Source organism: Cervus canadensis, chromosome 6 (genome assembly GCF_019320065.1).
Source record: "Cervus canadensis isolate Bull #8, Minnesota chromosome 6, ASM1932006v1, whole genome shotgun sequence".
Classification (NCBI taxonomy): domain Eukaryota; kingdom Metazoa; phylum Chordata; class Mammalia; order Artiodactyla; family Cervidae; genus Cervus; species Cervus canadensis.
In genome coordinates this window covers 24,391,958-24,402,657 of record NC_057391.1, presented here as the reverse complement: position 1 = coordinate 24,402,657, position 10,700 = coordinate 24,391,958, and the positions used below count along the sequence as shown (strand labels likewise).

The 10,700-nt window shown below is 36.2% G+C and overlaps 2 protein-coding genes across 2 annotated transcripts; one reads left to right on the top strand and one right to left on the bottom strand.

Moving 5' to 3' along the window:
* LOC122444258 (olfactory receptor 4K14-like) lies at positions 1–948 on the bottom strand. The gene has a single exon (XM_043472995.1). The coding sequence runs from the start codon at positions 943–945 to the stop codon at positions 1–3; it is 945 nt and encodes a 314-aa protein (XP_043328930.1). The 5' UTR covers positions 946–948.
* Positions 949–9,643: 8,695 nt separating this feature from the next.
* On the top strand, positions 9,644–10,700 carry LOC122444056 (olfactory receptor 11H12-like). The gene has a single exon (XM_043472853.1). The coding sequence runs from the start codon at positions 9,685–9,687 to the stop codon at positions 10,672–10,674; it is 990 nt and encodes a 329-aa protein (XP_043328788.1). The 5' UTR covers positions 9,644–9,684; the 3' UTR covers positions 10,675–10,700.

The following is a 10,700-nucleotide window of genomic DNA, read 5'->3' as shown; positions in this document are numbered from 1 at the left end:
TTAGGCATTAATATGCCTCTTGGAATGTAGGTAGTAGCTTCTGAATCTCTTCAGAGCATTTTTTATCTCTTTATTTCTCAGGGTATAAATGGCTGGATTTAGGAGAGGTGTAATAACAGAGTAAAACACAGCAAGAAATTTGTTCACCCAGGTGATGCTGAGTGGCCACACATAGATGAAGATGCAGGGCCCAAAGAACAGCAGCACCACTGTGATGTGGGCAGTGCAGGTAGAGAGTGCCCTAGAGGTACCAGCTTTAGAGCTTCGGTGAACAGTAAGAAGAATATATGTGTAGGATATCAACAACACTATAAAGCAGGTCATGGCCAGAACCCCACTGTCAGCATTCATTAATATTCCCAAGTTATAGGAATCTATGCAGGCAAGCTTGATTACCAGTGGTATATCACAGAAAAAGCTGTCGATTTCCTTGGGGCCACAGAAAGGCAATTGCACAATCACAACCATTTGACTCATGGCATGCACAAAGCCAATGGTCCAGGAAGTTGCCACAAGCCCAGTGCACTTTTGCAGGTTCATTATGGTTGAATAGTGGAGTGGCTTGCAGATGGCCACATAGCGGTCATAGGCCATTACCACCAATAGCACCATCTCACCCCCTCCAACAAAATGCACAAAGAGGATCTGGCACATGCAGCCTCCAAAGGAAATAGTCTTGTTCTCTCTGACAAAGTCTGTGATCATCTTAGGAGTAGTTACTGAAGAAAGCCACATATCAACAAAGGACAGGTTGGCCAATAAGAAGTACATGGGAGAATGCAGATGGGAGTCAGTGATGATTAAGATCATGATGACAATATTTCCAGATACAATGATCAAATATAGCATAAAAAATATCAGTAAGAGTAAGACTTGCTTATTCCATGACCGGCAAAGTCCCAGAAGCATGAATTCTGACACTACAGACAGATTTCTTTTATCCATTTTACTCAGCATGTCCTCTAAAATAACCTAGAGAGAAAGATAGATTGTCAGTTAGTAGGATGGGAAGGGGTACTTATTTTCTTGACTTTGGTTAAAATTTATCTCACTGAAATTTAAATTTCATTGAAATTTAGCATCTATATCTGAAAGTGAAAAGTATAATTGGCAAGATAAATATTGGTAAAATACTCAGTGTAGTGTGCCCACAAGAGAAGTAAAATGCCTAAAACTGGCTTTCCAAGATCGGATTCTTATGAATGATTGAGAGGTTTCTTTCACAATGAGGAAGTGAGAAAGGTGGACAGCAAAATGAAAGGCTGAGAAAAGATTGTTGGGCCACCTAGAATCTAGCTTCAGTCTGCTTCTCCAGTGGAAAGAATCTGGATGGGTGACCAACAACAACTGTTATAAGTTAATAACTAAAATTTAAGTAGTCTGCTTAGGAAGATGATGGTGAATAGATACTGAAATCCAGAACGAATGACATGGCACAAGATTACAGTTTCTCTGTGTTAAGCATAATGATTTCTTCAAGCTTCAGTTGAACTTAAAAATAGGGCTGGTGCACTGGGAAGACCCAGAGGCATGGGGAACACATATAAATCCATGGCTGATTCATGTCAATGTATGGCAAAAACCACTACAATATTGTAAAGTAATTAGCCTCCAACTAATAAAAATAAATGAAAAATAAACAAATAAAGCTGCTAAGAGAGTAGATCTGAAAAATTCTCATCACAAGAAAAAAAGTAACTATGTGAGGTGATGGCTAATAACTAAACTTATTGTGGTAATTATTTCACTATATATATGTGCATATATTTATATATATCTCTAATCATTATGTTATACACTTTAAACTTATATAATGTTATATGTCAATTATATGTTAATAAAGCTAAAGAAAAACAAACAAAAAAAAGTTTTTAGTTTATTACTCTAAAATATGGGCTTCCCAGGTGGCTCAGTAAAGAATCTGCCTGCAGTGCAGGAGACTCAGTTTCCATCACTGAGTCATGAAGATCCGCTGGGGAAGGGAGTGGAAACCCACTCCAGCATTCTTGCCTGGAGAATTCCATGGACAGAGAGGCCTAGCAGGCTACAGTCCATGGGGTCACCCAGAGTGAGACGTGACTGAACAACTAACAATTCCACCTCACTTTTCAAGTATATGTTGGAACAAGCTTTTTTAGGAGAGAGGCTATACAGAAGGCCATATAAAAAAATACCATGGCATGATAATTCAAATGCAAAATAAGCACATAATTCACCATTAGTTAGGATCACAATTAAATGCAATTCACTTAGTAAACTGAATCTATTAGGGAAAAAATTGTCAGGGGAGTGTTATGTGAGAGGGATTGACCAAAGTTTCCACTTTGGTGGAACCCAGACTCATATTCTGATTTAATGACCTCTCAACAGAGTGGGAGTCCCTTGGACTGCAAGGAGATCCAACCAGTCCATCCTGAAGGAGATCAGTCCTGGGTGATCATTGGAAGGACTGATGCTGAAGCTGAAACTCCAATACTTTGGCCACCTCATGCAAAGAGTTGACTCATTGGAAAAGACCCTGATACTAGGAAGAATTGGGGGCAGGAGGAGAAGGGGACGACAGAGGATGAGATGGATGGATGGCATCACCAACTCAATGGACATGAGTTTGAGTAAACTCCAGGAGTTGGTGATGGACAGGGAGGCCTGGCGTGCTGCGATTCATGGGGTCACAAAGAGTCGGACACGACTGAGCACTGAACTGAACTGAACTGAACTGAACAGAGGTTTTTTATAACTCAAGTTTATCAATAGAAAATATTTACCTTCAATGATGCCAATGGATTATTTGAAATATTGCCATAAAAATTTTAAATGTATCTTTTCTAAAGTGAAAATAAGCTATAGACATGTGTAAGCAAAGTATGTCTTTGTTAGTACTGACTGATGTGAAGTTAAAACTTTAGAGATCACCTCTAAACGGAGTAATGATATTGTTTATATTCATCCTGAAGTAAATTGAGAGTTCCTCTCAAGCTGGCTGGTGGAAAGGTAGTTATATCTCTCTCTTTCCATTTTATTTATTTACCTAGACCTTATTTACTTTTAGACTGTTGCATCTCTTTTTTTTTTAATTTTATTTTTTTATTGAAATATAACTAATAACTAATACAATAACTAACGTTGTGTTAGTTTTAGGTGTACAGGCAAGTGTTTCAGTTGTACACACACATGCACACACACACACACACACACACACACACATATTTTTCAGTCTTTCCTTTATAGGTAATTTCAAATATTTAGTATAGGTCCCTGTGCTATACAGTAGGTCATTATTAGCTATCTATTTATATATAATAAAGCATATATGCTAATCCCAAACTCCTAGTTTATCCCATCCCACCCCTTTCCCCTTTTATAACCAAAAATTTATTTTCTATGTCTGTGGGTCTATTTCTCTTTTATATATAAGTTTATTTGTACATATGTTGCATCTTCTTTTATCCTTTGAAATCTCAAGGGTGGTACCAAGGAGAGCAGGTGAGCAAAAATGAAAACCATTACCTCATCATGAGCACTGGTTTTCCCTTCCCTTATACTGAGAACTAAGAAGCATAGATAAAGGATGGAAAGAAAGAAGAATTTCTTAAAGGAATTAGGTAAGTCACATATTTGCTGTGAGAATAGGAACATGTGATAATAATTTCACAACTAACAAATAAACATAACCTCCATAATATTTATTTAGTTTCTAAAGAAAAACATTCTGGTATTATATCCAAAAGGCCTATGTCTCCTTAGAAATTTGAATGATTTGACCTTTACCTTGAACTTAACTTTTGTCAAGGTAAATCTTTCCAAAACTAGTTTTCAATAATTAGTTTTGTACCAATTGGAATAAGAGACATGGAAGACAGAGAGTAGCAAAAGTAGAATTTCAACTGTGTGTGAGAGAGAAATTTGCTAAAAGATGAACATGTACATTGCAAGGGAACAGTTTATCAATAAGAAATCATATTTTTTCATCAGTTTTGAAATTTCTAATATTTCACAATGTTATTAGAGATATTATTTGATCAATATCAGTCCAATATTTGGGATAATTCATAGAATAACCGTGGACTTTTTAAAAATGTCAGATCTAGTCTGAACCCTGTTACTTATTGATCTTATGCCTTTGAGCTAAATTTATTTCTGTTTCCATTTCCTCATCTGTGAAAAAGAGAACACTCAATCTAATAGACTTGTAGTCAAGTCAGAAAATATACTGAAAGCAATTAAAATTTTGATAGTGCATGTTTAATAAATATTAGTTATTTCCCTTCTTAATTCATTAAAATGCAACCTAAAGCTCTACAGTTTCCAAAACTTACTGGCAAAAATCTTAGTGAATGGCCAACCACCTTCTGTAACCAAAATACATGGGATAACCTTTCTTTGTGGGCTTCCCTGGTAGCTCAGCTGGTAAAGAATCTGCCTGCAATGCAGGAGACCCCAGTTTGATCCTAAAATACCTACTGCTTATATTTTCTCTAAAATAATAAGTAGATGCTTAGCAACCCTATGGGATGTAGATGCAAGTGAATTATCAGACTTGCTTCTTGCTTTCCACGAGCTTAACAACATTTTTACCTTTCAATTCTGCTTTTATCCAGGAGGCATTTAATATTTTAAAAAGACTGACAAGAAGTAGTTACACATTCCTTTAAGGCACCCTTGGAATTCTGTAACTTAAGGTGTATTTTCACAAAAGGGGGTGGTGAAATTGAAAATTTTGAATTTTTCAGTTAGGATTAGTGAAATTGAAAAAAATAGGGAAAAGAGATAAACTGAGTCACTCTTTTCGAGTATTAAAATATAGCAACATATTTTTCATCATAGTCTGGATGCAATGTCCTTCCATTAATTTTTTTCATGATAATCCTAAAGCTGTGAGATTCTCAACATTTATAATATTACAAAGAGAAACTTGGACTCAGAGAATTTAATAGATTGCCTGATATAAACATGGAAGAGGTACACAGGGAGATACTCCAAGTTCCTTCTTCTACCTAAAGTTGCCTTTCTTTTTTCTCAAGTTATTAATTTTAATCCTGTTAATCCCATAATAAATGAATTTTATATCACTTCTCACAGGATACATAACTTTTTTCACTTCTGTCTCTATGCTAAAATTTGTCTTAGTATGCAATACTCTCTCTGATATAAAACACTTATTTTCTTAAATGATAAGAGCCATTTAGCCAGGATAGCTGAAAGTTGTTCATAATCAAGTAGCTGTCAAAGCCCTGTGATCTCCCCAAGCAGACTTGAGAGCATCTCTGAGACACAGCATCATGATGATACATACATTTGTTAAAGTAACCACAGATATTCCAGTAGGAATAGAATACGAGGAGAAAACCCATGAATGATCTCTTTAAAGTTCAGAAGTTAAATGAGCCATACTCAGTTCCAAGCATAACAGGCATGTATGAGACAGAAACAGATATATTTTTAAAATTCTTTTAAAGAAGAGAGTCCCAGAGAATATGAGATAACTTACCATACACAATTTTCTGTAAGACCAGATTACTTTTTACTCTTCTCTTCTAATATATGCTTGAGATAATCTCCATTATTGGGTAGAGTCAGTATCTCTGCAAGAACTTCCCCTCAGCCTGACACATATTTACCACTGGAAGGAATCCCTTGAGTGAAATTTTCCTATTCTCCGTTTTGGACAGAACAAGAATCATGAAAATAATTTTCATTGGACACCTCTTGGGAACTTCCTTGTTAAGAGCAATAAATTTTGCATATTCTGAGAATCAAAACAGGGAGACAAGAAAGCGAAGTTTTAGATTATTTTTCATTTAATGTATAAGTACTAGGCAGATGTCTTCTGCAATCTTAGTCTCTAACTAAATCTAAATCATCAGATACAATTAAGGTTTTATTAATAGTTCCAGTTCCAAGAGAAATCATATCTTGACCACTGTGATATATGACCACCAACAGAAAACCTTGATATGGGTGGCATGCTCTAATGCATGCCTAATGTTTTCTAAATAGACAGGGAATGTTGGTCACCTGACTAATTTGTTTCAACATTATCTGTGATTACTTCAGGTCCTGACAGTTATGCACTGGATGTCAAATTATTATAATATCTTCAAAAGAACACTGATATTAGCATAAAATATATTTAATTTGATCTTTTAGTTCTTTTAAATAATTTTATTGTGGTGTAATTAATATATAACAAACAGCACATACTTAAAGTGTGCAATTTGATAAAGTTTGACATATGTGTTCAACAATGAACATCATCACAATCAAGGTAGTGAACATATCCATCAGCCTTTATGTTCCTTGATAATCTCTCTTTAATAGAAAAGATACATGCATCCTGATGTTCATTGCACAATTATTTCAGTACCCAAGATACAGAAACAATTTAAGTATGCATCAGTATAAGAATGGATAAAGAAGATGTGACCTAGATATATACAAATGTAGATATATACACAATATTACTCAGTCAATGAAATAATTACATTCAGCCACTTGTAACAACATGGATGAACTGAAATGTATTATATGTAATGAAATAAGTCATACAGAGAAAGGCAAATACTGTGTGTTATCACTTATATGTGATCTCAAGCCATTTCTTCAATGAGCTTCCTAAGAAGTCTGTCATAATGAGTTGTAACCTACATACATCTCTCCTTCCCTCTGAATTTCTTTCCCATCTGTGAATATAATATAATATTGTCAGGCACCTTGGAGTTGTCTTCTTTTTTTACTTTGGTGCACCAGATGTTGATTTTACAAATAATTGTGCTTGTTGTTTAGTCACTAAGTCATGTCCTACTGTAGCCTGCCAAGCTCCTCTGTCTATGGGATTTCCCAGGTAACAATACTGGAGGGGGTTTCCTTCTCCAGGGGATCTTCCTGACCCAGGGATCAAATCTATGTTACCTGCACTGGCAGGCAGATTCTTTACTACTGAGCCACCAGGGAAGCCAATACAAATAATAAAACTCAGATAACAAAAAATAAGAATTCCATATATTCAGCAAATATTTAATGTGGATAAGTGCAATGTATTTTTATCATTTTGACTTAGTTCAAACTTGAATAATACCTCTTGTCTACGATCTTAAAATCTGGGAGTGGGGAAAAGATATGTACACAAACAAATAAACATAAAGCAGCTTATAAAGTGTAAAAAGAAAGATATGCAAATGGTGAAATAAAAATTCAGAGGTGGAAAATGTGCTTCCATTAGGGGAATAAGGAGAATTATTATGGGAAAATGTCATTTGAACTAGACCTTGAAGGATAGATGGGATTTTGCAGATACTTCTGTTTAGTCATTCAGTTATATCCAACTCTTTGTGACCCCATGTCAGGCTTCCTTGTCCTTCACCATCTCCTGCAGTTTGCTCAAACTCATGTCCATTGAATCAGTGATGCCATCCAACCATCTTGTCCTCTGTTTTCCACTTCTCCTGCCCTCAGTCTTTCCCAGCCAGCATCAGGGTCTTTTCTAATGAGTTGGCTCTTCACATCAGGTGGCCAAAGTATTGGAGTTTCAACTTCAACATCAGCCCTTCTAATGAATATTCAGGATTGATTTCCTTTAGGATTGACTGGTTTGATCTCCTTGCAGTCCAAGGGACTCTCAAGAGTCTTCTCCAACACCACAGCTCAAAAGCATCAATTTGCAGATATAGAGGGGGGTAATGAGAATTCCATATAGAGAAAGTGGCCACAAAGAATCAAATATGAAAAACTGAAAGCTCCTCAGAGAATGAAATGCTGTCCAAAATTATTCTGAAAGAAAGAGTAGGAAATGGTAAGAAAGAAAGTCATTTGAAGTCTATTTGTGGAGAACTGGGAAAATTTTGAATGAGGAAACCACTGGTGGATTTTAAGCAGGCAAATGATAAAATCAACACTGCTTTAGGGGTTTCTTAGTATCACCAAGAGGTAATAAAGTCTAAGTAATCTTTTTCCTCTTTAGTCTTTCAGTGTAAAGAGTTTGCTTTTATATGTTAATTGGGAAGTCACACATTCCTCTGAAGTATTTTAGTCAATAAGCTTAAATATTGATACTTCTCACTCTTTTCTCTCATATCTAAAGACTTCTATCATACTGCTCTTCTAAAAGATACTTCTAAATTCTCCAAATTTTTATCACCAGTGTCCTTCAGTTACTATATCTCAGCATTTGTCTCATTGGGATCTCTGCACATCCCCTCTCTATTCTCCAAAATATGCACAATGATATTTGAAATATTCCTATCAGAACTTTGGCTGACATATTGTCTTTTTTGCTCCACAAACTGTGTTTTTTGGAAACTTTTGGAATCTATATTTCAGGTGGGCAAGTTATTTGTAAACAATGGGGCCTCAGAGAAGTTGCTACTTCTCTTTATTGATCCCTCAGAGAATGTGGACTAATTTAACTTTATATAGAAACTTTGGCTTGGAAGAGAACTTCCCTAAAGCTACAGAGGCCACGCCTCAGGAGAACCTGTGATAAAGAAAGTGAAATTTTAATTTTGTGAAGCAATAAACTCTTTATCCAGCTAGAGACAGAAGGATATGATTTATTAAACAGGTCCTTAGAGATCTGGTCAGCATCAAAACTACAGGTCTTTCTTTCGAGCACAGCAGAGTCCTGACACCATTACGTCAATCCCCTTTCATCCCTATCTCCTTATATTGATTTCTTAATGCTCTTGATTTGGAGCGATTTTAAAAGGATTTAGATTACTAAAAGATGCACAAACTTCTACCAAAGCATTATGAAAGACTTCTCAGAACGCTGGTGTGGAAAATAAGTGGGAGAAAATTACTTTTGAAAATTTTGTGTTTGTGCTGAAAATATAAGCCTTCATAACTTTTAGGACTCACATCCCTGCATATTGCCACACACAAAAAAATTTCAAAAAACTCAGATACCTGGCATCCTTTCCATGAGAATATAGAGTAAAAAGAAATTTGCTTATGACAAAAGAAAGCATTTGCCTTCTCTTGAATAGTGGAAATGTTTTACTTTAAACTAGCATATAAGTAAAATCAATCCCAAAAACTTGTGGAAAAAAATACTACAAAATATAGTCCCATACCTAGCTTTTTCTCCTACAAAATTTTAAGTAAAAAACTAAATGCAAACTTAAAGCCACTGATTTCTAGAGAATCACTGTAACATTACAAAGCCAGTGTCGGTGAGTAACATTATGCTCTTATATTTTTATGTTGCAGAAAACAGAGGTATTGCCTTTAAAATGGTTACTACCAACTTACTGTAAAATATGTCCATTTATATTTCACATTTTAATGATATGATGAGGAATATATTCAACTGAGAGTAAATTGTAAAACCTTCTCTGCTGAGTATTTCACCATAAGATGGGTTTAGTAAAAAAAAAACAAAAAAAAAACTAGTACATTTATGGTGTTAACTTTGTGTTACATGCTATACAGAAACTGTCATAGATCATCTCTGTCCCCAAAATAGTAAGCTTACAAAACGTGTTTAAAGTTCTCTAGTTCTATCAAAGTAAGGGAGAGATTCAGAAGCAGGCAAAAGTTTGTTTCTGTGCCACCAGCTACCTACTATGCCCAGAACTCAGAGTATATAGCCAAGAACAAGCGAACTATATTCTCTTCCTAACTGATGAATTTTTGGAAAAGCATCTTCTCCTCATTCTCAAACAAGAACACATTTGAAACTAATTCTAAATGATAAATACATGTCTTTTGAACTTGCAGGTTACTGACCCAATGAACATCTCTGAGCCAGATTCCAGCTTTGCTTTTGTAAGAGAATTTATACTCCTAGGTTTTTCTTGTGAGTGGAAGATTCAGAGCCTCCTCTTCTCACTCTTCCTTACAGTATATGCTCTGACCTTAACAGGGAATGGGGCCATTATTTGTGCTTTATGGTGTGACCAGCGACTCCACATCCCCATGTACATATTCCTGGGGAATTTCTCCTTTCTAGAGATCTGGTATGTCTCTTCTACAGTCCCCAAGATGTTGGTCAATTTCCTCTCAGATAAAAAAACCATCTCCTTTGTTGGATGTTTCCTACAATTTTATTTCTTTTTTTCCTTGGGAACAACTGAATGCTTACTTTTGGCTATCATGGCTTTTGATCGGTACCTTGCTATCTGCCATCCCTTGCACTACCCTAATATCATGACTGGGCATCTCTGTACCAAACTGGTCCTTATCTGCTGGGTCTGTGGATTTCTGTGGTTCCTGATCCCCATTGTTCTCATTTCTCAGATGCCCTTCTGTGGACCAAACATCATTGACCATGTTGTGTGTGACCCAGGGCCACTGTTTACATTGGCATGTGTCTCTGCCCCCAAAACCCAATTGCTTTGCTACAGTCTAAGCTCAATTGTTATCTTTGGGAACTTCCTCTTCATCCTTGGGTCCTACAGTCTTGTCCTAACAGCTGTGTTGCGTATGCCTTCAGCTACTGGGAGACAGAAAGCCTTCTCCACCTGTGGGTCTCATTTGGCTGTGGTATCCCTGTTCTATGGCTCTCTCATGGTCATGTATGTGAGCCCAGGACTTGGCCATTCTGCTAGGATGCAGAAAGTTGCAACTTTGTTCTATGCTATGGTGACCCCACTCTTCAATCCCTTTATCTATAGCTTCCGGAATAAGGAGATAAAAGCAGCCTTGAGGAAACTTCTCGGGAATTTCAACATAATGTAAGACATATTAGATGATCCATCCATTGT